The following is a 27,894-nucleotide window of genomic DNA, read 5'->3' as shown; positions in this document are numbered from 1 at the left end:
TGTACCTATTGACACAGGAGTGTGTCTTTTTGGAATTTGTCATACATGTTTATTCTGATTCATGCATATTGATAAATATGCCCAAGAATACTAATTTCAGGATAGTGTTCGGTATAGACAGAAGGGAGCTCCGTAAATTTCCTTCAACAACAACTGGTACGTGGTCTGATGGATAGGCATATGTATTACTTTGGAATGATTTTGAAGACTTTCAATTATGTGAAAACAGCAAAATATAGAGCAATCCACCATTTGGATAAAGATAAAACAAGTGCAAATCACCAAAAGTGTGTTTGTACACATCTATGCATGTGTGCCCATGTGCTTATCTGCCTCGGGGTGTGTGTGTGTGTGTGTGTGTGAATGAGGTCATTGTATGAATATGCTTATTAATGCCCAGACACTTATTTGAAAAAAATTATCCTATATAGGAGGGAACTTGGGGCCAGTGTTGAAAGAGGGCATTTCTTTTCCTGTTATACTCTTTGGCACCATTTGAATTTTTAAAATTATGTGCCTATATTATTTGTTTTTGAAAAAAGAAGATGGAATTACAAGTATAAGATAGTAGTAACTTCTTTGTTTGAACTTTTTTTTTTTTTTTTTTTTTTTTTTTCTGTGTGTGTGTGTGAGACAGGGTCTCACTCTGTCACCCAGGCTGGAGTGTAGTGGCACGAGCTCAGCTCACTGCCACCTCTGCCTCCCAGTTCAAGTGATTCTCCCACCTAAGCCTCCTGAGTAGCTGGGATTCCAGGCATGAGCCATCACACCTGGATAATTTTTTTGTTATTTTTAGTAGAGATGGGGTTTCACCATGTTGGCCAGGCTGGTCTTGAACTCCTGGCTTCAAGTGATCTGCCAGCCTTGCCCTCCCAAAGTGCTGGGATTACAGGCATGAGCCACCGCAGCCAGGCTTTGAACTTTTCTATGTGACAAATATATGTTTAACAATATCTGAGATAAGACAGGTACTGACTTTTCCTTTTCTCTCTTTGAAGAAGAGTAACACTAGTTTCCGAGAGTGTGAATGTATTCCCAGTGAATGTGGTTCATACTTTGAATGTTTAATTGTCTGAAATGTTGTGTTTATCTTTTAAAATGAATTTATGCAATCTATTTTTGAGGTGCAGACCTCTATAAATTCACCCTCCTCTTTTAAATGTTTATTGGGGAATGTTTACATAGAATAACTTTGCAGAGGCTAAAATCACCTCTTGCTTTTTCCTTTTACTGATCCAAGTCAAAGCTTGATATGTGACTAGACTATTCCTGTTTTTTTTTTTTTTTTTTGAATCTACTAATCTATTTTAAACTGATTCTTTCCTGAAACATAGTTTTGCTGCAAACATCTCAGTGATGTTTGGCAAAAATAAGCAAAGAAATAATAATAACAAACTTGCCCTTATTATCAAGCCATCTAATCAACTGACCTTATTTTTTTTCCTCTAGTTGTTTTGATATTTCAGTGAACACATAGTAATGAAACCCAACCTTAAATGAACCCAAGTATTCAGTCTAGTTACTTTAAGTGCTTTCATGCTGTCCTGACCTGGGCCCGGGCATTTAATTTTTTTTTAACCTTATCAGGGTGTTTAACTTAGTATTTCTGCATTTATAGATAACAACATTACTCAAAACTCAAGAGGCATATATTTCTGAAACTTCAAATACATTTTTAAACTTAAACTATCTAATCGCTTGACTCTCGTCAAGCTTCAAATTCTTGTATGCTTTTAATGATCCATGAGAATATTGTTTACAAAGATGTCTTTTTAAAATTAGTGCTTAAAGATATTTTCTTTTGGATTGTGTCTGAGCATATTTTTCTCCAAAAAATAAGCCTAAACTGTGTGAGTGAGAAGAAAAATAATATATGCTGATTAGACCCTTTTTCCTCCCATACACATATACCTGTTCATATATATGTATATATACATGAATATTCACATATACACATATATATTCATATGCATTCACACATATATGTCTTCCATGGGACTATAAATATTAGTTTTATTGTTTTATGTTTTCCCATCATACAATAGTCTAAAGGCTTGAGTTTACAGCCTTAAGTTTAAAAAGGTTGATCAATCATAAAATTGTACGGCCAATGTATAAATGTTGCAATGATGGCTAGGCCAGATCATGAGCCAGGCAAACCTTTTCTCTGACGCTTTCTTGATATTCCTATCCATGCCCTTGGGTCCTAGCACCTAGAGGTGCTTTGTCCACTACACAGGGGCCTAAACCACCACTCCCTCCCCACTGGCAGGCCCAGCCTGGGAATGCACGCTCAGTGCTCATGTTCATTGCAGGGGCATCGTGGTGATTGCTGTTAAGGGATCTGCTTATGGAAATAGTACTCTGGGACTATGCTTTTGTATGGAAGTGGATGATGACTCTAGATATAGGTGATTAGGATTCATGAGAACAAGGAGCTGATTCTTCCCAAAGGGCGTGTGTGTGTGTGTGTGTGTGTGTGTGTGTGTGTGTGTGTGTGTGTGTGTGTGATGCTCTAAAGAGGGTGTTGGAAAGTTTGCTAAAAGTGGGGAAAAGGTCCAAATTATTCAAGTTCAGGAGTTTCTGTTTGAGAAACACATTAGAGAAACCATCTTGGAGTCTCAGCAAATTGTAGGAAGAACAATTTTAATTTTAAGCTCAAGGATGGGACAGAAGAATTGTCCTACGAAGGACAGTTTGATGAGGGAGGAGATACACTGTAGCTGATCTTGAAGATAAAGCAAAACAGGCCCCGAAAAAAAACAAGCTTTTCATTTAAACTAGACTCCATTGTCTATGCATGGATTGCCTAACCACATAGTTTACACTCTAAGACTGTTCACAACTTAATAAATTAAGTCTTACCAAAAGGGAGAAATTGCAGAAGATTCCAGTTAAAGCCAAATGACTTTAGAAGGATACTTATTTTCCTTCAGCATCCTCAGTTTTGGAAGCTTCTTGCTCATATAATCAACCCTCCTTATTATTAAGCTACTGTGTAAGTTATTCATCTTTTTATATATCATGATTAGTCTTTTCTTCTCATGGAGTCAAAGGTAAACCAAGAGTACTTGTTATAATGTATGTGTTATTCACCTAGTTAAACGATGAGTACTGATATACTAAATAAGATGCTTCACTTTCCAGAGTGGAAAGAAATACGTTGGTCCTTGCGGAGGAAGAGATTGCTCTGTTTGCCACTGTGTTCCTGAAAAGGGGTCTCGGGTAAGTGATGTAAAAACTGACATGGGCAGCATTCCTGAATTTTGAGAACTTGTGAATATTTAATATAAAGTAATCCCAGATTCTTGGCAAATTTTAGTCCTCGATAATGTTTATGTATTTCACAGCCGATGTTTTTCACATTCTAATAGCAATCTCAATTATATTAGACAGTCTGGGCTTAGAAGACAGACTAGGAAGCTGCGATTCACCCATTGTTTTATACGACACTAGTCTTGTGAATTGCCCTATGGAGGAAGGGTCCTGGTGTGAAATGGTACATACTGGGTCACCATCCTGAAATATGGCATTTTAAAGGCTCTGAGAAGTACTGAAGTTGGTAGAAAAAAATCCAAGTTTGTTTGGTCTTTCCAGACAGTTGACCATAGGACTCTTTCTTGGATTGTCGCTATTGAAACAAGTGGCACAGTGTTCTAATGAAGCGATAGCTGTATTTTTTGTATGCTTATTATGTGCCAGGCACTGTTCTATGAGTTTAAAATGCTTCTGCTCATTGACTTCTCATAAGAACCTTCTTAGGATACCACGTTTGCAGTGCAGGAGACCGAAGCCCAGGAAAGTCAGTGTCTTGCTCAAGTCCACCCAGAACAGCCGCATTGATGACCACGCTAGATCCTCTGTTCTGCAAAGCCAAGAACCTCTTTTGTTACCGTCTGTCAGGTCTCTTGAACATTTGTTAACGTCTCCCTCACGTTCTGATAGCAGCCCACTAATTCATTTGTGATAAAGTATTAGATCAAACAATTCTTTAATTACAATTACTCCCACAATCTCACAAGAAAGTAGTGTGGTATAGAAGTTTGGGACAATTTTTGAGTCAGATCAATGATTCTTTTGAAATGTGTCCTCATCCATTCTCGCTGCTGTAACAGAATACCATAGACTGGGTGGCTTACGAGAAATTTATTTCTCACAGTCCAGGAGGGTGGGAACCTCAAGAACAAGGTGCTGGCAGATCCAGTGTCTTGCTGAAGGCCTGCTTCCTGGTGTGCAGATGGTGTCTTCTCATTGTATCCTCATATGTGGAGAGAAAGAGCACTCTGGGGTCCCATTTATAAGGGCATTCATCCAATTCATGATGACTCCGCTCTGATTAATTACCTCCCAAAGACCCCAGCTCCTCCTACTATCACCTTGGGGGTTAGAATTTCAACATATGAATTTTGGGGGCCACAAACATTCAGTCTGTAACAGTGTTCAAGTCAATCGTAGGGGGCTGTGCATGACATTCAAAAAGCACAGTACAGTAAAGAGGAGTCTACAAGGACACAAAACACTACCTTCCTGAGAGAAGGGACGACATATTTCTCTCATGGTATTGCTTCATTTTTACACAGCAGGTGTGCAATGGGTTCCTTTGTTGGCCTATTTTACTGGGAGCAGCTACCTTATTGAGCATAAGTTATGACAAATCCACTGATGCTTAAACTGCTTTGTTCCTTCTTCAGTACATCAAAAATTTTGTTCATCAGAATTTATCTTGAGTTTTTCTTTTTTTTTTTTTTTTGTTTTGAGACAGAGTCTCACTCTGTCACCCAGGCTGGAGTGCGGTGGCTCGATCTCGGCTCACTGCAAGCTCCGCCTCTCAGGTTCACGCCATTCTCCTGCCTCAGCCTCTTCAGTAGCTGGGACTACAGGCACCCGCCACCATGCCCAGCTCATTTTTGTATTTTTAGTAGAGACAGGATTTCACCATGTTAGCCAGGATGGTCTCGATCTCCTGACCTCGTGATCCGCCCGCCTCAGCCTCCCAAAGTGCTGGGATTACAGACGTGAGCCACTGCGCCAGGCCAGAGCTTTTTCTTTTCTATTCTTTTTCTTTTTTAGACAGGGTCTCACTCTGTCACCCAGACTGGAGTGCAGTGGCGTGATCTTGGCTCACTGCAGCCTCAAACTCTTGGGCTCAAGTGAGCCTCCCACCTCCACCTCCCAAGTGGCTGGGCCTACAGGCACATGCCACTACACTAGGCTAATTATTTTTTTGATTATTATTATTATTATTTTTTTTTTTTGTAGAGGTGGGCTCTTGCTGTGGTTCTCAGGCTGGTCTCAAACTCCTGGCTTCAAGTGATCCTCCCTCCTTGGCTTCCCAAAGTCCTGGGATTACAGGCATGAACCACTGTGTGCAGCCAGTCTTGAGCCACTTCCATAATATAATTTTAAAAGTGAAGCCTCAAGAAAACAAAGTCCTTAGCTTTTTTGTGTAAATGTGCACGTTATATAGAAAAAAAGCCTGGCTTTTTTGTGAGGTTATTAATGTAAATATACCAAGATCGTACAAATGCAAAAAGGAAAAAAGACCTCAGTGCCTCTAAATTTTATGACTTTGAGCTTCAGGACCAAGATAAATAGATTTGATCAGCCCTGTGGCAAGAAAGAGATGAGCCGACCCCAAAACGAAGAGGACCAGTTGCTTTGATAAAGGCACCTCAGTGGGTCTCCCAATGTGAATGAGGCTGAGAGTTGTTTTAGCAGAAAAGGGGATGCTACTGGGTTCCAGCAAGTAGAGGCCAGAAGTGCTGTTCAGCATCTTACAATGCATAGGACAGTCCCCACACCAAAGAATTATCCATCCCAAATGCCAACTGTGCCAAGATTGAGAAGCCATGTTCTAATCTCACCTCTGCTCTGTGATGCAAGTATTATTATTTCCACCCTTCAGAGCAAAGAAACTAAATTCCCAACAGTTCTAAATAATTTGCTAGGATGCGGGAGAGCCAGGAATCACACCCAGGTGTCTGGCTTCAACCCCAGCATTTGCTCCATGATTGTGGAAAGATCATTACACAAAGGTACCAACTGCTGGGTTGTAGCATCACTTTGTAAACTTGGGTTGCCACTTGACTCTGACCAAGCCTGGGTTTCCTTGCGTGTACCCACATTGGTCCTTCTCTTCCATGTCCTTGGGCTGTTAAACAAGCACAAGGCATTGCATGTGTAGATGGTACACTTTCCACCCTCTAAGCAGTCTCTGGATAAGGAAGGCTCCCGGTCCTGAGCGGCACTCTGCTGTGTGTGTCTCTGTGTCTGTGTGGTCAAGGAGAGCTGTGTGTGCCACGACAGGGAGCCTCTGGTCTTCCTGAAATGAATGGGTTTTCCATGGGAAGGATGCAAGTCGCTGTGACATCTTCCAGCTGAGGATTTGGGAGTGTGGCTTGTGCATAATGGAAGGTGGTTTGGGAAGGCAGCACCCTCAAGTCCTCAGCAGCCGACCAACCTTCTGAGCTGCAGTGACAGCTCACGGGGGGACTATCAGAATAGGAATACACCAAATTCCTGAGGCTTGAGGGATCTGTCTGAGGCTGCACAGCCCTCGAGTGGCATAGCGGGCTATTCCTAAGAAGGAAAGTGTTCCTCTCTTATAGGTTAATGCCTGTAGTAGTAGTAGGTAGTAGTAGGTAGTAGTTTCATCAAACCCCACATCAAAACTGCTATGTCTAAAGCAATCGTTGACAGACAAGGCTGGTTCTGTGCTGAAGAACAGCCATGGTTCGCAGTGTAACTAGAGAGGAGAGCTAGAGTTAGAGGTGGAGATGGAACGATCTAAGGTGGAGAACCAAAGGGGGCCTCCTTAGATGTCTACAGAATAAAGTCCAGCCCCATCACCGTACTGCTGGAGGCTCACAGTCTAGCCCCAGCATGAGTTTTCATCTGTAATCCCCGTTACTGCCCCTTTGACCCTTTCCAGCTGCAGCAGTTGGGCCACTCATTCACTCTTGAAGATAATCTGAATATTTCCACTTCTCTGCCCTTTTCTGAATGCCTTCCCACTTGCACTCTGCCTCTGTCTTTCCTGTTCTTCTCAAAGGAGCTCAGTGGAGACACCAAACCACAAGGCCTTTCTGCTCATCACAGCCAGCGTCGATGTCTCCCTGTCAGAGCACCCTCACAGGCTGCTTACCTGCTTCTCTTTTGCTGTACTTGTCCTGCCCTGCCCTGTAGCTCTGGCTGGATTTGAGTGTGAATGTGCCTGACTTTATTGATTAGATTGCAAGCATACACTTCTTGAAGGTGGTCATGAGAACACAAGTAAAGCATTGATCCTGACTCCTGACCCATTGTAGACACCCTTGAAATATAGTTTGCCTACCTTCACTTCTCCCTTTTGTAAACTGGGGGTCATTTTTTGTACTTTGAGATTATTACAGTAGATAGCACACAACAGGCAGTTAATACACATAAATTAAGAAACTAAAATTCTTCAGGGGCCGGGCATGGTGGTTCATGCCTATAATCCTAGCACCCTGGGAGGCTGAGGTGGGCGGAGCACCTGAGGTCAGGAGTTCCAGACCAGCCTGGCCAACATGGTGAAGCCCCATCTCTACTAAAAATACAAAGAATTAGCAGGGCGTGGTGACAGGTGCCTGTAATCCCAGCTATCTGGAAGGCTGAGGCAGGAGAATTGCTTGAACCCATGAGGTGGAGGTTGCAGTGAGCTGAGATTTCACCATGGCACTTCAGTCTGGGTGACAAGAGTAAAACTCTGTCTCAAAAGAAAAAAAAATAGATTCCAGCCTGGACAGGATTTGGGAGCTGAGCTGGTGGTCAGGCCAGCATGCAGGGGCTCTGTAGGGGGATCTCCCATACCCAAGAGATGAGGGGGACAGAATTAGTGGGGAGTCTCTTCCCCAACCCTAGACTTTCTCCCCACACACTAGCATTTAAGCCTGTTATGAAATGAATAATCTCACATAGTTCAAATTCCCTTGTGAATTTCAGGTAGGATCAGAAATAAGCACTTTGAGCAGCAGCAACAAATAAGAGGGTTGCAGCTCTTGAATCTTTTAAGGTACAGTGGCACCCTGGTAAGAGCTCCAGGCTGAGGGGAGGAGACTGGAGCTTACCTCCTTGATCTTTTTCAGGTTCAGAGCCCTCACCTGGGACATGAGAATTTTTTGTCCTAGATGGGGCTGGTTGGTCCCTCTAGGCTCTAGCAGCCCATGGTTCTGTGATGTGGGGCGTGGGTTTTCACATATGACAGCTATTTACTTGGTTTCCCAAATGACTTGTGACCAGGCCCTAACATTTCCCTGAACCTCACTATGGCCCGTCTTTAAGGGTGTGAATGAGGTATATCAGGCAGGATTTTCTATTATTCCTTATCAGTTTCAAGGGAGGAAGCTCTCTGTGTATAATGGTGGGCTCCTTGCAGTGAAAATTACACGTCCTTACAAATTAGAATGAGGACCTTTTATAAGTTATACTTTAGTAACAAGGATGATAATAAAGACACTGTCCACAGTTTTTCCCCATATTGTTTTCTATTCAAGGGAGTATAACAATTGTGAAATTAACAAAATCTTATGATGTGGTGGTTTTACAAACACGGAGGTCAAATGACTTAAAGGTCAAGAATTGTCTTAGTCTTTTTGGTTTGAAAACCAAGATCAAACATGAGTGAGTCATTCTTTCTTCTGAGAATTTCAAATCACTAAAAAACTGCAAGTATTTTCCCTGCGATCTCATTCACTCATCCCTTATACTCCTAAGAGCTTGCATTCCATGATAAAAATGGAATTTACTTGGGAAATTTTAATTACTGTTAACATTTTTCATTTCATTGAATTACTTGCACTCGAAGTTCTAGAACTCAGTCTCATTATCACTCACACAGCTGTGTTTTAGGACATTTTCTACCTGTAGCCTGATACATGGTTCGGAACAATAATTTTTGTGTCCCCAAAGTTCACTTAAGTCAATTGTGTTCCATTTTGATGTAAACAAGCTCCAGTGACAATTGGAAGTTGGCAAAGGTGGTCTTTTTTCAACCCCTGAGTTTGTTGGGTTTGCTTTTTTGTTCTTCTTGCTGTATCTTCCTCCTCCAAGAACTCTCCGGCTCATTTTGTCACTACTGGAGAATTCCCTGGTAAATGAAGTCCCTGTCAGAGGTGGCAGACTCAGATGTCCTTGGGGAACAGCTGGTGACCTGAATGTGGTAATGGGGAGAGGACGCGCTCAGGACGGGGCTACTAGGAGCTGGACGGTGCATTTGTCATTTAAAGGCATCAGAATTCAGAATTTTTAAAAAACTCAGTGCCTAGCAATTAAACACACTCCCCAGTAAAATTCAGCTCACCAGCTTCCAGTTTATAATTTGGGCTTAGCTTGTTAAAGTATCCCCCCATGTCAAGAACAGGAACTTTGATTTCTGAAGAATAGAAAACTTGCAAAAGTTAAAAGCTGAATCTTCAGCTATAGGATGATCTGTGTAGGTACTTGAGTAAGGATTTTTTTCTTTTTTTAATTCTTTTTCTTTTTTTTTTTTTTTGAGATGGAGTCTCTCTTGTCCAGGCTGGAGTGTCGTGGCGCTATCTCAGCTCAATGCAACCTCTGCCTCCTGGGTTCAAGCAATTCTCCTGCCTCAGCCTCCCAAGTAGCTGGGATTACAGGCACCCCCACCGTGCTTGGCTAATTTTTGTATTTTTAGTAGAGATGGGATTTTGCCATGTTGGCCAGGCTGGTCTCAAACTCCTGACCTCAGGTGATCCGCCCACCTCAGCCTCCCAAAGTGCTGGGATTACAGGCGTGAGCCACCACGCCTGGCCTTGAGTAAGGATTTCTGGACAGGGTTTGGGAGGCCTAGAGAGTAAGGAAGGATCCCTGCCTATCATTTAATACTATTTGGCCTATTAATAAATTATAGTGGTAGAAGTAGCAGCAGCAGCTGATGTCTACATGAGAAAATAACTCCAACTAACTAACATCATTTCAGTAGGCTGAGAAATATCTCTTTAAATCCAGCATCCGTGCATGAGAAAAGAGAGAAAAGAACCTTTCATCTGCCTACTACACTGTAGAATGTATTACCTATTTTCCAAACAGACCAAGTCTACGTATAGAGCTAACATAACAAGACTTTCCCCTGGGAATCCTAGTTGTGGTTTGGGTCTGAAGGCAGGTTTGGGCACATCTGCCCTGGTCAGTCACCTCATTAACTTGTCAGTGATTTGCAACAGGGCCTTTGGTCTCCTTATGTGGAGTTCAATTCCATAGCAACAACTGCCAAACTGTGTGACCCAGCATGACCCAGGCCAGGCTGGGTGCAGAGCTCAGCAAATGTGGGGCCACACTGAACTTGTTATTGGCAAGAAATAAGGGCTAGCGATACAGGTGCACTCAAAAGCAGGGCACAGTTTGGGGGAAATACTCTACTATATAGGAAAATAGAAAGCACTTAGTATAAGAATACCTCTTTAGTACAAATGTAACGTCTGACTAATTAGCTAAGATGAGGAATTATAATGGTTTTAGGAAATAGAAGTAAATTTCTCCTTTCAAACAACCATATTCAATAATTTGCCAAGAAATCCACAAACAGCTGTCTCCAAGGTGCTTATTTCTCTATAACACAATCTTTTTTTTTGTTTTGTTTTTGTTTTTGTTTTTAGACGGAGTCTTGCTCTGTCGCCAGGCTGGAGTGCAGTGGTGCAATCTCTGCTCACTGCAACCTCCACCTCCTGCGTTCAAGCGATTCTCCTGCCTCAGCCTCCCAAGTAGCTGGGATTACAGGCACATACCACCATGCCCGGCTAATTTTTGTATTTTTAGTAGAGCCGGGGTTTCACCATGTTGACTAGGCTGGTCTTGAATTCCTGGCCTCAAGAGATCTGCCCATGTCGGCCTCCCAAAGTGCTGGGATTACAGGCATGAGCCACTGCACTTGGCCTCTATCACACAATCTTAACTGCAACAAATAATAATACCAATAATAATAGCTTTCCATTCATTTGGCAAGTAACCATTGAGCACTTGCCACATGCCAGGCATCCAACCAGGCCATGGAGGCCTCAGTCATAAAGAAGAAAGTCCCTGCAGCCTGGAGCTCAGAGCCAAACCAAGAGACAGACAAGACTCCCCTCCGGCCACTGTTTCTGGCTGCCTGACGAGCGCCAGGCACTGTTCGAGGTGCTCAGGTCACATCAGGGAAAAGACGAGACAAAAAATCCTTGCTCCCTCCCCAGGTGGACAATTTGGTGCTCTGGCTTGCTTTGCATGGGAGCATATGGGGATCAGGGCACAGGCAGATGTGGGTTAGCATTTGAGCTTGAACCGGGTGGAATTAGAACTCTCCTAGCCACAGTCTGGAGGAGGAGCCTTCTTCAGTTGCTATGGCTATGTAACAAATGACCATATACGTGGTGGCTTAATACAACAGAAGTGTATTCTCTAGAGGCCAGAAGTCCAAAAGCAAGCTGCTGGCACTGCCAGGCTCCCTCCACGGCTCTGGGGGAGAACCTGCTCCTCGCCTCCTTCCACTCCTTGTGGTGTCAGCAGTCCTTGGCATTTCTTGATTCCTGGCGGCCTCACTCCAGTCTCTGCCTCTGTCTTCACGTCACCTGCTCCTCTGTGTGTCCACATCAATCTCCCTCTGCGTCCTCCTTATAAAGGTGCATGTAGTAGCATTTAGGGCCCACCTAAATCACCCAGGAGAAACTCTTCAGCTTAAGACCCTTCACTTTATCAGGTCTTTTGCTGTCTAAGGCAATAGTCACAGGCTCTGGGCTTAAGACATGTCGTATCTTTTTTTGTGGCGCCATTCAGCTCCCTACAAGTGTTCAGACAAAGGGAACAGCCTCCTCTCGGGCCCTGAAGTGGGAAGGAGACAGGCTGGCATGTTTGAGGGACTGAAACGTGACTAGAGAGAGGTTTGATCACAGTGGGTAAGGAACCCGGCAGCATGCAATGCAGCTTAAAAAGCAGACAGGGGCAGGGTATGTTGGCTCATGCCTGTAATCCCAGCACTTTGGGAGGCCAAGGTGGGTGGATCATGAGGTCAGGAGTTCAAGACCAGCCTGGCTAACATGGCGAAACCTTGTCTCTACTAAAAAAATACAAAAATCAGCTGGGCATGGTGGCGGGTGCCTGTAATCCCAGCTACTGGGGAGGCTGAGGCAGAGAATTGCTTGAACCTGGGAGGCGGAGGCTGCAGTGGGCTGAGATCGCGCCACTGCACTCCAGCCTGGGTGACAGAGTGTGACTCCATCTTAAAAAAAAAAAAAAAAAAAAGAAAGAAAAGAAAAACAAAAAAAAGCAGACAGGTTTTCCTGCGTAATAAGAAATTTTTGAAAGATTTTTAAGAAGGGAAGAAGCAGATTGGATTTATGTTATAAGATGATCTGGTGCTGTTTGGAGAATGTGGCTGGTGGCAGGTAGGTAATGTTAGGGAAAACCTGTTACAAGGCTGCTGCAGTCATGCAGGTGGGAAGTCTTGGTGGCTTAGCGAGGGGGTGAGTGTGGAGGGTAGGGAAGTGGATGGGAGGTGGACATATTTGGGAGGCAGACTTGATAGGAATGAGGAGACTCACCTGGTGCAGTTGGGGCAGGAAGTTAGAGGCATGCGGGACTCCCATGAGAGGTGTAAGCTGCTGTGTAGACAGTGGTGCATGCTCAGGAAGCATGTTTCAGGGGCGATCATGAGTCCAGGTTTGGACTTGCAGCCCTTGTGGTCAGTTGGATATGTGACTGGCGCTCAGAAAGAAAGGTCTGGGTTAGGGAGGGACACGGAGGGATTGTCTGACTGTGGGTGAAGTTGACCCCTTGGAAATGGATGCTTTGGCTGGAGAGAAAGTGACAAGAAGCCAGGGCAGCCCCAAAGAGCTCTGGGGGAGACTCCAAACAGGAGGAAGAGGGGGCCACAAGACACAGGTGGGAGCAAATCAAGGCAAGGCCAAGGGGCAGGGATGCTGGAGAACAAGGCAGACAAGAAGGAGGGAGAGTCGACTGGATTAGAGTTCATCAGGGAGCTCACCAGGAGCCCTTAGCCTTGTTTAGGCCCCACAGCAGATGCAGATGCCATATTTTAAATCGGGAAAACCCTTCTCCAGTGGCCTGGAGTAAGGGGTGACCTTGTTGTTCAGTGGCAAAGCCACGTCTCCTGGTTCTCAGTGCAGAGTTCTTCCCACTACACCATGCTGCCTCTTAAGAACAAGTGAAAATCTCGAATGAGTGTTACTCCAGGCTAAATTCCTCAGTTTACCCCTATTTCATTGTGAACAAATGCAGTTACTTTAAGGTATAAGAAAACAGTCTGCCACTGCAGTCCAGTCTCTGGATTGTCTACTGTTGATAACACCTTTTGTTATTTATTTTGATAACTCTTCCTGATACCCAACGGGCCTTTTTTCCTGCAATAGGGGAGGCCCCTGGAGGCACTGCCAAAGCATTTGTGAATGATGTTGTAGTGTCACCCAGTGGCTGACTGGTTGAATTACAATCAAGCCTTAAAAAGGAGGAAAGCATTAGAAAAGAAGGGAATGATAATAATAATGGATTAAGAATAATGAGACTCATAAAAAGGATGAATATATTTAAAAGAATGTTTATTTGTTAATTTTAATTGTGAAAGTTTTAATTGATCATGTAATCCATGAGTATATGTTTAGAATTTATACTGTGCAAGACAGTGGCCAAGATGCTGGGGTGGAAATAAAAACGTACATGGATCCCTGGCTACAAAAACTGTACCAGAGGCCGGGCGCAGTGGCTCAGGCTTGTAATCCTAGCATTTGGGGAGGCTGAGGGGGGCGGATCACTTGAAGTCGGGAGTTTGAGACCAGTCTGGCCAACATGGCTAAACCCCATCTCTGCTAAAAATACAAAAATTAGCCAGGCGTGGTGGCCGCCTGTAATCCCAGCTACTTGGGAGGCTGAGGCAGGAGAATTGCTTGAACTGGTAGGCAGAGGTTGCAGTGAGCTGAGATTGCACCACTGTACTCCAGCCTGGGTGACAGAGTGAGACTCTGTCTCAAAAAAAAAAGTATACTAGAAGACATCACCCCAAGCAGATATTAAGCAAAGTAGCATGCGCAAGGCAATAATGAAAGATAGGTGATGACGTTATTTAGTCATTAATTATTTTAGGGTAGATGTGGTAGTTTGGAGGGGAGTGAAATTGATGAGGACTACGGTTAAATGGAAGCAGAAACCTTGAAGTCAGAACTGGACAGCCTCAGGTCCTTTGTCTCATGTCTTTGAGTCTCAGCTTCCTCCTTTGGGAATGAGGTCGTAGGTACAGGGATGACTTTCCGCTTTACAGGGTGGTAAGGATTCCATGAGAAGAATGTATTAACACACTGTCATGTTGTGTCTAGATTTGTACATGGTGGCAGTTATTACTGCTACTGTTATGATTATTATATTTTTGGTGGAGGGATGGCAGAATTTGAGCTACAGGTAAAGAAAGGCTACTCTGACCTCACGGAAACAAGTGTGATTGGGGCAGAGGGTGGGGGTGTGGAAACTGCAGGGAATAAGGTTGGCGGGTGTGTGGAAAGGAGATTGTCCCCATTGGAGGTGTTGGTGAAAGCAATGACACCAGGAAAGGGGCGACTGAAGAAGATTCATTGACGGTTGCATGGGGCAGTGGGGAGAAGATCAGGGTTAAGGAGACGAGAGATACTGGTGCTTGTGGAACCCGTGCGAGAGATGACAAGACCATAGGCAGGTGCTTGGCAGTGGGAGGAAGGTAAGATGGGAGCATGAGATTTGGATTTTGGTTCAAAGCGAGATGTGATCAACTTGGTCATGAGAAGGATATGGAGAATGAGGGAAAGGGCTGACAAGGCTGGCAGCTGGATGGCGAGCTTAGATGATGCCAGGAACAGAGTTACTCTCTTCAGTGACAGGGAAGGAGGAGGCAGAGGGCTGAGCTCAGCTTTGACCCAATGTGTGAGATGAATTAACAGGAGAAGAGGATGCAAGAAAGTTTCTAGAAAACAGTTGGGGATATAGGATAGGACCAGAAAGTTAAATTTGAGAACCACAAAAAATAGAGGTCTTCAATTAATTCAATTAATAACATTGTGTCCTGAAGAAATTTTATAAAAGAACATTGAGTATATCTGGATAGATTGTTTTTAAGTGTAAAAATAAGAAGAGGCTTGAAGGGATTGAAATGTCACTCCAGGCATGGCATGAGCGTGATTTAGTGGATGAACCCTCCATTGTGCTAGGCTCAGGCTCAGGTAGGAGGAAGAGGAGAGGTTTAGGTGAGAGACTGACTTGTCCAGGTGTGAATTTGAGCTTGCTAGGTGTGAGAGCCTGAATAAGTTACAGCTTCCTTCATCTACATGGGGATCATAGCCTACATTTTTCAGTGTGCTGGTTGCATTAAATAAGGTAAGGTATGGAGCATGCCAGCCACATAATCCATAACCAAGCCTAATAAATACATTCCTTCCCCTTCCTGTGACATTTTTGATGATCAGCATCATGGTCTTAGAGTTCAAGGGTGATTTGGAAAATCTGTATAATTAGAATAACAAAAGCATCTTTCTCGTTTGTTCGGTTATTCGTTTAATTATACTTTGCACTGATTTAACTTCTGGCTGAGAAAGAGCAGGAAGTCATGGCAGAAAAAGTGTGGCTGTACATATATTTGTAGTTGTTTATTTGTAGTGTTTCTCCTAGTGCTTCTACTGATAAAATGACAAACGATTTCTTAGATTTTTGTTATTCCCCATATGTTTCGGTCCCTGGGGCAACCAGATCATTGCCAGCCAAAAAGGCTGATTTGAAGATTTTGGTTTTTGAAAAGTACAGTACATATCCTCTTATCTTTTGGTCTCTTTTACTAAGTTGTTACGAAATAAAAGTAATTTTATCTTAGCCCTGTTCAAGAGACATTCTAGACTTAGGCAACTGACAAGGGACAAAATCCTAAAGGAATGCCCTGGCCTCAGAAGACAGGGAGGCTGGCGATTCTGTGTCTGCTCTCATCTCCTTCATCCTTTATTTGTACAGCTGGCCCGAGAGCCTACTGCTGCTCTAGGGAGGCGCAAATAACAGGTTTGATGACACGGTGTCAATTTGGCCTTTGAACCAAAAGAAAGAAAGAAAGAGATGATCTAGTGGCTTCACATGGCATGCCAAAGTTTCCTCAGCTGTCAAGCTGATTGTCATTTCTGGATTCACTGGCTCTGTCTTCTGACTTCACCGTCTCACACTGAAATTCAGAAGCTGCAGAGGCAGTTGCGTGCGCACGGTAGCCAAAAAAACCCAGGGGTGCTGTGCATCTGAAAGCCAGTCATTCCACTGGGTGGTTTTTCTCTTTTTGCTAGACTGAATCTGGCACAGCAACTTGTTTTATAGCAGATTATTGTTGGTGGTGGAGAGTGCAGGGTTAGGACTGGGTGAAATATTTCTTTAAAGATTTTTTTTTAATGATGCAAAATTCATGTGATATTTAATGATTCTCTAGTTATAAAAATGTCTTTTATGGGCCTGCTACTTATGTCTATTTGTCCTGAAGTGAATTCTATTATAACCTCATGAAAAAGTAAGCCTACATATTTACTTGTAAGCACAAGTTCTTTTACTGACCCGTTCTTTTACATGAAACAATTTAAAGAAAATAGAATTATTCTCTGTATGCTGTGAATAAATTATTTACTCAAATTAGGTGAACTAACAAATGACTATTTCAAAGATTGGTGTTTGGGAAATTTTGGTGAGCAGCTTTCTGACAGATTTTGTGCTGTTTATTCAAGGTTTAATGTATTTCCTTTAAAAATTTATCATGTAGCAAAATACTTATTAAAATACGAAAAAACTGCACTAAATACAAAATCACAAAGTCTTAATGGTTGTAAAAAAGGAGAAATTTATGTTAGTTTTTCCACTTGCAAAGTAGGAGTAATAGTTGCCGTTGCATGTGTTTGAAATAAAGGCATAACAACACCTACATTATAGCTCAACAGCAAAAAACACCAACATCCCTGTTATTCAGAGTCATTGCTCATGGTGTGAAGTTGTACTCTGCACAGTTTGCTGTGGAATCATTGCCATTTTGCATAATTACTGTTAACCAACGTTCTAGGAATGACAATTCAGAGACATAAGACAGCATTTACACTTATCCCTTTGCATCCATGAGGAATTGGTTCCAGTTCCCCTGTGGATACCAAAATCCATGGATACTCAGGTCCCTGATACGAAATTGCGTAGTATCTGCATAGAACCTATGCACATCCTCCCAAATACTATAAATCATTTCTAGGTTATTCAGAATTCTATGTAAATGCTATGTACAGTATACAGTTATACTGTATTTTAAAATTTTTAATTTTTGTTGTATTGTTCTTTTCTGTTGATTGATTTTTAATTGATTTTTAAATATTTTCCATCTGGATCAGTTGAGTCCTCAGAACGGAAGCCAGGGATGTGGAGGGCCGCTTGTCTTGCCTTGGGGTAGAAGTGGGCCACCTTATTATTTTATGAAGTGTTCGTTGTTCTCTGCCTTTCTTACCGTCATGACTTTGGGCACTTAGACTCGGCCTTCCCCTCCAGGAGCAGAGGTTGGGTAGCTGTGGGTTTGGGAGGGACAGACAAGTGAAGAGAGTATGGTAGTCACGGGTGAGAGTGTTACTGCAGAGGCACCTTGGAGAGGCATCTCCTTCTCCAGAACAGGGGCAGGAGATCAGGGGAATCTTTACACTGGAGCCTTGAGAGATGCATCAGCCAGAGGCAGAGAGGGGGCGCTCCCGGCACAGGATAGCCTGTGCAAACGCTGTGAAAGAAAAGAGGTTGTTTAGAAATCTGGTGCAGGGAGGCCAGAGTGGCGGGCTGGGAGGAGGGAGGAGATGGTGACAGAGAGGGGTTAGCATCCTTCAATAATGCAAATAACAATTCCCTGCTTTACTTTGTTTTTCCCCCAAAGTATTTTATATGGGCAGGGTGCAGTGGCTCATGCCTGTAATCCCAGCACTTTGGGAGGCCAAGGCGGGAGGGTCACTTGAGGTCAGGAGTTTGAGATCAGCCTGGCCACACAGTGAAACCCAGTCTCTACTAAAAATACAAAAATTAGATGGGTGTGATGGCGCGCGCCTGTGGTCCCAGCTACGGGGGAGGCTGAGGCAGTAGAATCGCTTGAATCTGGGAGGCAGAGGTTGCAGTGAGCTGAGATCACACCACTGCACTCCAGCCTGGGAGAATGAGTGAGACTCCATCTCAAGAAAAAAAAAACAAAAAAAATAAAGTATTTTATATGGCATTTTCTCAAATCAGCACACATTTCTATACTAAATGGAGTTTTATTATTCTTACTGTTGTGTTAAACATTTCCACTCCTTTTTTTCCCTTCTGCAAACTTCCCATTAGCTCACTGGATTCAGTATTGCATGCCTAAAATGAAACACATTAAAGAGATTTATAGTCAGTTAATCGGCTGTCTCTTTTTCAGTTACCCTTTTACATTAAAGCATGCATTTTGGTATGTATCTAAATAATACATTACTGTAAAGTACTGCATTCACAAAAGATAATTTGGGGAAGTTTATGTATAAATTGCATGCAAGATGAAAAGATAATTCCCAAACTTAATGAAAAAGCATTTATTTCCTGAATTTTGTATGTAGAAAACAAGGGAGCTTTTAAATTATGTTAATTAATCTTATTTCAACACAGGTTAGACAGAAAGGTGCTCTGAAGTCATTGTTTGTTTTTACTTTTAGATTGTAGTTTAGAATTTGCGCAGTTACCTATTGTAAGTTGATAAGCCCCCACAATGCCCCAAATGGTTTGTGCTCACATAATTACACTTTGTATTTTATTGTTGTCTTTTTCATAATACATATTTATGTATTTAAGTTTCCTTTAAAATTCTAAGCTTTTAGCATTTATATGGATACTCAATAAATAGTAGCTATTTAACAATGATGAATGAGCATGAAGAAAAGGGAAAATGCATATAAAATATAGTTTTGATTTGTAAAATTTAGGCAGATGTTAAAGGTTGTCAATCATGTTTGTTGAGTTAATGACTTAATGGTGAACAAGAAGTGGTAATTAATCTTTACTATAAAGTCACTTCTGCTGATGGTAAGATGTACACAAAGTATGAGGTTGGTGAAAAAGTTAATTGCGGTCTTTGCCATTGCTTTTAAAAGGCAAAAACCACAATTAGTTTTGCACCAACCTCATAGAATGTAAAATTGCCCTGGCTTGTGTTTTCACTTCTGAGACATGCAGTTTCTTTTATGTCCTAGAAATGTTCATTTATAAACATCTATTTAGGGAAAGTGTCTGTTCTTTTGTTTCTCTACTGGTGGGATTGTATGACATACTATTTTGTGCCTTGTTTTTCTCTTTAACAATTATCCATTTATAATAATAGTAATATATAATAACAGTAGTTAGCATTTGTTATGCCAGGCACTATGCTAAACGCCATTACATGCATTATTCTTTTTATGCTCATAAGCCATTGACAGATAAAGACGCCGAGGAACAGAGAGGTTAAGAAACATACCCAAGGCCACATAGCCAGTCAGTGTGGTCCTGGGCTTCAAACCCAGGAGGCTGACGCATAGCCTGGGTGCTCAGTCCCTCTGTTTCTCCCTCATGAGCATGGGGAGGATGTTCTATGTCGGCCTGGACAGATGGACTTTGCTGGTGGCTTGCACGTGCTGTTGGGGTCCCACACGTCTTCCTCAGACCTATTGTTTCTGTGCTTGGGCTCTGGGGGACTTCAGCTGCTGGCATCTGCATCTGTCAGGGCTTTTTTCGAAGCCCCAGAGGCTCAGTTGGCAGGCACTTCATACCCATCACTGGGGCCCTCAGCCAAGGAGATAAATACCCCCACTCCCTTCCCCTAGGGTGGGATAACACTAAGATGTGGGCTCCCCTCAGGGTTAAGTCCCAGGTACCCACAGCGTAACTGACCTGAAACTGCCCCTTTCTTGGCTGCCTTCATTTCCCTGGGTCGCGCTCTGTTCCTGACTTGCACCTCCTTCACTTCTCAAATGGAGAAGTTGGTCTCATTGACTTCTTGTCCTCTGTGTTGCTCCTGGAGCACCCCAATGAAGTCAGACTTGAGGGGTTTCGCTGTTTGAAGGCACCCTAATTTATTCACTGAGTCTCAGGTTGGTGCCTCTCCCGTGGATTTCCAGTTTCTCTTGCTATTGCATATAACACTGTGGTGAATGTTCTTGCACTATTTTTATGGGGCTCCTGCCCCATCTCCCTCCTGGTGTCTGGGCCTGGCCAAGGCCAGCAGCACTATCTAAAGTGACATCCCAGCCGGGCACGGTGGCTTACACCTGTAATTCCAGCATTTTGGGAAGCTGAAGGCAAGCGGATCACCTGAGGTCAGGAGTTCGAGACCAGCCTGGCCAACATAGTGAAACCCAGTCTCTACTAAAAATACAAAAATTACCCAGGTGTGGTGGCATGCAACTGTAATCCCAGCTACTCAGGAGGCTGAGGTGGGAGGATCACTTGAACCCGGGAGGTGGAGGCTGCCATGAGCTGAGATCACACCACTGCACTCCAGCCTGGGAAACAGAGTGAGACCCTGTCTCAAAAATAATCATAATAATAATAAATAAAAATAAACAAAGTGACACCCCAAGTGTGGATCAGGACCAGGTGGGTCTTGGTTACCGTTTCTTCCCGTCAAGGTGCTCTCTGACCTTCTACCCAATGTGGGGTTGACCACATGAGGAGCTCTGGCCTTCATGCTATGGGATTGTCTGGAGCCCTTTGGTTGAGCCCTGGTTTTGGAGGGTGGCTGCCTAGCAGAACACTTCCATTTGCCCATGAAGCATTTCCTTCATGGGATTGCATGACATTGGGTTGCCGCAGTAGGGCTGGCATGCTGATTTCGGGTGACTCCAGTTTTTATTATAGATGGGACTCTGCAAGAAATATTTTGCTCAGGGCCCTGCACTCCCAAGAGGTAACCCTGTATTAGCCCTGGAGACCTAAGACATCTGATCTGAGCAGATATCTCCTAAATCCTGCCAAGCTTTTCTGTCCATATATCAAGACTTACTTGCTTATTTAATGCAGTCATCCATGCTGTTTTGTGAAGCAAGAAGTTATAAAATAATTTTTCTTAAATCTTTGCAAAAACTTTGAGAGGTATGAAATATTGCAAGTCGAACTCTTGACCTCAGGTGATCCGCCCGCCTCGGCCTCCCAGAGTGCTGGGATTACAGGTGTGAGCCACCGCACCTGGTCGGGATGTCACTTTAGATGGTGCTGCTGGCCTTGGCCAGGCCCAGACCCCAGAAGGGAGACGGGGCAGGGCCCTGAGGCATAGGTTCTGAGGTAGGAGGCCCCATGAAGCTTCTTCGCTTAAAAGAAGAGGTGGCTTTTCATTCATGGAAAGTTGGATTACATAAATTTAATGTGACATGGAGACTAATTCCAAAATATGACTAAGAAATTAGACAAAAGTAGCCAAAAAAGAAATGTTGTCCTTCAAAAGGGCAGGCAAATCATTAGTTATTTGAAGTAAATAAAAGATCTGGCAGTTTCCCTTACTCTATTTGTGTCACAAACATAAAGGTAAATACAACTTTGATTTTTTAGTTTCTTGCTTCATTAAAAAGCCCAAGATCTCTAAATTTGATTGACAGAATCAAAATAGTAAGACAACTATAATCAGTTGATATATGTGTTTCTGTGCACACACATACACACATATTGCACACATACATACATACATATACACATGTGCAGTAATTGAAATTTATCATATAGCTTAATTCAGATTGAAAAGGGCAATGCCACTATTTCTTATGTTTTAATTAAATCAATCATTTTCTTTTCTTGTCTTGTCTTTCCTTTTCCTTTTCTCTTTTCTTGTCTTTCTTTTCTTTTTCTGAGATAGGGTCTGTCTCTGTCACCCAGGCTGTAGTGCAGTGGTGCAATCAGCTCACTGCAACCTCTGCTTCCCAGGCTCAAGTGATTCTCCACCTCAGCCTCCCGAATAGTTGGGACTACAGGCGCACGCCACCATGCCCAGCTAATTTTTGTATTTTCTGTAGAGATAGGGGGTCTCACTTTGTTGCCCAGGCTGGTCTTGAATTCCTGAGCTCGAGTGAACCTCGTGTCTCGGCCTCCCAAAGTGCTGGGATTACAGGTGTGAGCCACCAACTCCAGCCATTTGTTTCTATTATTAGAGTTGTGCAAATCTAATTTCCAAGTCTTCTGTAGGCCTGAATGACTATATGTTTGTGTTAGAAGACAGTAATTAAGAATTGCACCCCCATTTCTTTTTAATCTTCCTTCTCAGGGTCCACCAGGACCACCAGGGCCACAGGGTCCAATTGGACCCCTGGGAGCCCCAGGACCCATTGGGCTTTCAGGAGAGAAAGGAATGAGAGGGGACCGCGGCCCTCCTGGAGCAGCAGGGGACAAAGGAGATAAGGTAAGCCACATCTTATGTGGAGATTCACATGAACCACTCACCAGCACTACTGCACTGTTTTTTGTTTTTGTTTTTTTTAGACAGTCTTGCTCTGTCACTCAGGCTAGAATGCAGTGGTGGGATCTCAGCTCACTGCAGCCTTCGCCTCCCAGGTTCAAGCGATCCTCCCACTTCAGCCTCCCAAGTAGCTGGGATTACAGGCGCATGCCACCATGTCCAGCTAATTATTGTATTTTTTAGTAAAGATGGGGTTTCACCATATTGGCCAGGCTGGTCTCAAACTCCTGACCTCAAGTGATCTGCCTGCCTCGGTCTCCCAAAGTGCTGTAATTACAGGCGTTAGCCACTGTGCCTGGCCAGCACTGGAGTTTTATAACCATGAGTAGTTTATACTTGAACCTTATAATAAATGAAGTCCCTGAACTCCTCTGCAATAATTCATCCTCATTCTTGGCCCCTTTCCAGAGGAGCATGCCCTTCTGGACCTTTAAATACATGTGTGTACCCAGTGAGAAGTTACATTGTTTCATGGCTTTTTAAAAAACCTACATGACATTAATTATATGAATCACACTGAGTTTTCTCTTTTCACTCAACAATATGTCTTAGAGACCATTCCTTATCAGGCTATGTAGATTGAACTTATTCCTGAAAAAACATTGTATAATATGCCATAGTATGAATAAAACTATAGTTTATTCCCTGTTGATGAGCACTTGAGATTCTATCCCAACTTTGGGTAGTGCAGACGTGCAAAAATAATCCTATCAATTGCATGTGTTCACAGTTAAGGGTTTGTTACTCTAGGATCGAGACTCTGAGTGTTAGATTTCTGTTCACAGCATGTTAAATGATTTACTTAAATCAGTACTGCTAGGTTGTTTTCCCAAGTACAAAAGAAAAACGCAAGAATTGATTCTTCAGTGTTGGCTTTTAGACTCATCAATGTAAAAAATAGGTGACAATGACTGCTCAGCATGTTTAAAGCTGAGTAATTAATTGTTAATATTTTCAAGTAAATCAGCTTATTAATTTAGAAATTTTTATCTCTTTGTTTTATTTTCTGGGATTTTAGGGTCCAACTGGTGTTCCTGGATTTCCAGGTTTAGATGGCATACCTGTAAGTATCCCTAAATTTTCTCCACTTTTTTTAAAAAGGCAGAAGTACTCATCAAAATCCTTAAAACCACATGTATATATACATAAAATATATATTTATAGAAACCACAAGATATATATTATATATAGCAAATATTTGCTATATATACCACAAGCACCATAATATATATATATCTTTCACCATAATATATATCTACATATATAAAAGATATATATTAGATATACAAGATATAGAATACATTAGGTTGGTGCAAAAGTAATTGCGGTTTTTGCTGTTACGTTCAATCCCCCACAATTACTTTTGCACCAAATATATTGTATATATAAGATATATATAGTATGTACACTATACAATATGTATCTTATATTTTACATATATAAAATCTACAGTATATATGATATATATCTTATATCTTACATATATTTTATATAGTATATATCTTATATCTTACATATAGTTTATATATCATAATATCTGTTAATTATGTATTATATAACATAAAATATGGTGCAAGATATATATAATATATATGTTATGGTGCATAGTATATATTATACATAGCAAACTCTTTTTATATTTTCTCATTTTAGTACATGAAAGGGTGTTTACATTTAAATTTTGTACAATAACTCCCAGAGCAAAACACTTTACTTGGAAAGCAACGTTTTCAAACAGGTTAGAGAAAAAATTCCAAAATATGAGCTAGGTATACTTGTTATGTCAAGTACAATGTTCTTGAAATTAATGCATACTCATAAGGAATGTTTTTATTTGCTGATGAGTCCTAATATTTGTAGTAAGCTTAATACTCTCATTTCTCATATGAAAATGGAATGGAAAAAAAAAAGAGGTATGGAGGGGCTTTGTAGTTCATTATAGTATTTCTAAGAATTTTAAGGATGGTCCCCTCCTCAATTTCCCAGAGTACTGCAAACTAAATTAGTTTAAATTTGTTATCTTAAAAAAAATTTAGGTTTTATTTTTACATGCTACATAGCCTTTTGGGGTAGAGAGAAAGTTTCACAGAACTAAACAGTAAATGTGTGAATCACAATTGCCATAATTTGAGTATTCATATTGCATAAACTTTATGTTATGATATTTTTGCAAAAATGCTTCACTTATAATTTTGTTTTCTGCAGGGGCACCCAGGGCCTCCTGGACCCAGAGGCAAACCTGGCATGAGTGGCCACAATGGCTCAAGAGGTGACCCAGGGTTTCTAGGAGGAAGAGGAGCTCTTGGCCCAGGAGGCCCCCCAGTAAGACACCCACAGCTCATCTTAACAGGAATCTTAAGTGAACAGGCTCTATGGTGGAACAGGCTTGATATATTCAAGAAACAGAGTTAATACAAGTGTGCCTGGAGCATTGTCAACAAATGGGAGTGGCTGGGGGATAAGGACAGAGAGATAGGCAGGACTTAGAATATGCAGGACTTTGTGGATGATGGAAGGAGGCTAGATTTTCTCATCCATGTTAGGTAAAGGCACTGGATGGTTTTAAGGAAGGAAGCAACATGATCTGATTGATGTTTCATTAAGATGTCTCTGGCTGCTGTGAAGAGAACAGATAGTAGGGAAATAGAAGCAGAGAGACCAGATAGCAAAATGTAAATTGTTTATCTTTCAGGGTTAATTGCAGAAACATAAACCTACTAGGTATTTTGAATAGAAAGGAATCTGATACAGGGAGTCTGGCACTTATTGTAATAGTTGGAATAGTAAAACTTAGGACCACACGAGACCACTGATTTCAAAAGTTCACAGCTAGCTGAGATCCAGAGTCAGGAAGCTGTAACTGCACTGTAACCACTGCCTGTCACCCCATGTCTAGACACTAGCAAACAACACTCAAGTTTCTGCTTTCCTGCTTGGCAGCAACAACAGACCAGGAAGAGAATCTCTTCCAAACTTCTGCCTTCCACATCTCCTAGGTGGAACCTAATTCACATCCAGCTATAAAGGAGTCTGAGCAATGCAGTTTTTATCTTTCTAGCCCCTGTAATGCAAGAAAATACATTAGAAAAGATTCAGAATGGATGTCCAGCAACAGTTGATAGTATCCAGCAGTTGGGGGAAAACTTACGGCTCTTGGCTTTTTCTTTTTTCTTCAGAATTTTGGACTTTTATTTAAACACAACTAGAGCAAGAGCTACCCCCCATATTCCCTTTCTTTCTCTCTTTTTCTTTTTCTCACTTAAATAAAGATCAGAGATCATTTGACCTTTCCAAATTGTTTTTCTGTGATTTTTTTTTTTTAGCATTTCTCCCTTCCTTAATTAAATATCATTTCACAAGTTTCTTTCTAGAAAGTTTTCTTAGCATGACCACTATAATCATTCATTCTGCTGTCATTCATGAGTCTTCCTTTTGCTCCAGATCCTAGAGCAACTGATCTGAACACTAAACTCAAAAAGAATTTTCCATACTCACATTTTTTCTTCTGGTATCAAATAAGAACAACCACCACCTTTCATTGTTAAGTTTTTCAACCATCCTTTACTTTCAAACTCAGCCATTTGAAAACTCAAGTGCAGTCTGGTGAATGCACATTTATTAAGCTCCTCAAATCAGGCCAAACCTCATTCTACAGATTCATGAGCATTCAAGAGAGCAAGGGTTCTCAGTTTTAGCTTTAACATAGCATGTAGTACCGGCCACAATCCTGAAGTTTGTCATAACGGTCTCTTTGCAAAGCAACCAACTTCCCCTTGACTCATTTACTATACAGACACCCCTCACTTTGCACAGTAAAGTAAGAATGACCAGGCAAGCTAAAAACCACACAAAGAAACCTTATCAACTGATGAGAAAATTACTATTGTCCCACGACCTTTAAAATGTTTTGTTAAAACATTAGAAACTTTGCCAGTTATAAATATATAAGGAAATGAAAGAACTAAATATTTATTTAATATACTGTAATTTGAAACATTGAGAACCAAGGTGTTTTATTTCTTTGTAAAAACTTATCAAGAGTAGTTTCAACAGTACTTGCCTTTTTCTCATCATGTAACTTGTGATACTAAAGGAATATGTCTTTTATGTTTTGATGAAGTATGATACTCCTTTCTAAGTTTGGATCTGTTTCCAGTGTTGTGAAGTATCTCTAAGGTTTCCTTTAATATGAAGTTTTCATCTGTGTCACTTTACCTAGGACGCTGTCATCCTTTTCATCACAAGCACTTTCCTGGTTTGTCTTTACTAAGTTCCTCTGGCTGCAAATATAGTCTCTCAAATGACAACAATATCATTATTCCCATGATCAGCTATTTCTTCTATAACTCCACTTATGTTTTATTTGAATTTCATTTCCAGCATTACCATTTTCATTTCTTTGCTTCATTTTCATCATTATTGGCCAATTTCCTCTTCCAACTATCCATTTTTGTAAAATGTTATTTGGGTTTATTGCTGGGATAAGGAGGCAAGCCAGCTACAAGCTTTGCTGTCTGTGTCTGTGTGTGTGCTCTGAATAATACGTGTGCAGGGGCCAATCACAGACAGACTTTGACAGAAATCATTGAAACTGACCCATTAGTCTCATAGATGTTCTTTGGATCAACATAGAAATGGATCCTTCTGATCTTAAAGTTTGAAACCTATGTGTTTTATCTGAGTTCCTTCCTCAGGAGAGGACACCCAGGCCTCTCAAAAAGTATCAAAGAACTGAAACTCACCAGATCATGGCATCCAGACAATGAGATGCCAGACCCCTGATTTTGTTTCCTTACCTAGGTCCTGTTTTCCAATACATTGTTACATTTCTTCCCTGCTATGTGAACCCCTAATTTTAGTCAGTCCAGGAGATGGATTTGAGACTGATCTCCCATCTCCTCAGCTGCAGCACCCAATTAAAGCCTTCTTCCTTGGCAGTAGTGGTCCTCTCAGTCACTGACTTTCTTTGCAACATGTTTTGGTAACATCATGTGATCATGCAGTAATCACAATTCACATCTGTTATTTATATAGCAATTTGTGGGCTGAGAGGATAGCAATTAAGTTTGTACGTTATGCAAGTACTCAGTTAATATACAATGGTGACTGAAATTTGAACCATGTTGTTGGAGAACTGGTGTTGTTTAATTTAACTATGAAACTGAAATTCATTCAGACTGGAACTGTGCAAAGCCAAAACTGCAGATACTACCAAATCTGATTTCTCAAGTAAATTGTTGATGCAATTTAACCTTCTGCTGTTAAATATCTCCCATCAGAAGCCAAGTGAAGCACTCCTCTAAGAGAGATTAACTTTGAAATATGTATATCTTTCATATGAGCTTGATATAGAAAGATGGTAGGATTTTTATGTGGTAACCAAGAGAAGATATATTAAGAATTGAAGTAGGGGCCAGGCGCGGTGGCTCACGCCTGTAATC

General features: G+C 41.8%; 1 protein-coding gene and 1 long non-coding RNA gene across 6 annotated transcripts in view; one reads left to right on the top strand and one right to left on the bottom strand.

The window, feature by feature from the left end:
- COL4A4 (collagen type IV alpha 4 chain) overlaps nucleotides 1-27,894 on the top strand; it is a 156,814-nt gene that overhangs the window by 21,105 nt on the left and 107,815 nt on the right. For all 5 annotated transcript variants that reach the window (XM_054479332.2, XM_054479330.2, XM_054479329.2 and 2 more), the window contains 4 exons: nucleotides 3,148-3,225; nucleotides 22,262-22,396; nucleotides 23,472-23,516; nucleotides 24,659-24,775. In XM_054479332.2, the coding sequence (XP_054335307.1) occupies nucleotides 3,148-3,225; nucleotides 22,262-22,396; nucleotides 23,472-23,516; nucleotides 24,659-24,775 (375 nt within the window). The remainder of the gene's footprint in view (nucleotides 1-3,147; nucleotides 3,226-22,261; nucleotides 22,397-23,471; nucleotides 23,517-24,658; nucleotides 24,776-27,894) is intronic.
- Nucleotides 17,347-26,096, bottom strand: LOC129032160 (uncharacterized). The gene is made up of 3 exons (XR_008501207.1): nucleotides 25,949-26,096; nucleotides 18,286-18,363; nucleotides 17,347-17,749 (listed from the first exon to the last, which is right to left on the bottom strand). It is a non-coding gene; the product is annotated as an uncharacterized LOC129032160 (long non-coding RNA).

The sequence above is a fragment of the Pongo pygmaeus genome, chromosome 11, assembly GCF_028885625.2.
Source record: "Pongo pygmaeus isolate AG05252 chromosome 11, NHGRI_mPonPyg2-v2.0_pri, whole genome shotgun sequence".
NCBI classification, from domain to species: Eukaryota; Metazoa; Chordata; class Mammalia; order Primates; family Hominidae; genus Pongo; species Pongo pygmaeus.
The sequence above is the reverse complement of the archived record's forward strand: the minus strand, read 5'-3'. Positions and strand labels throughout refer to the sequence as shown.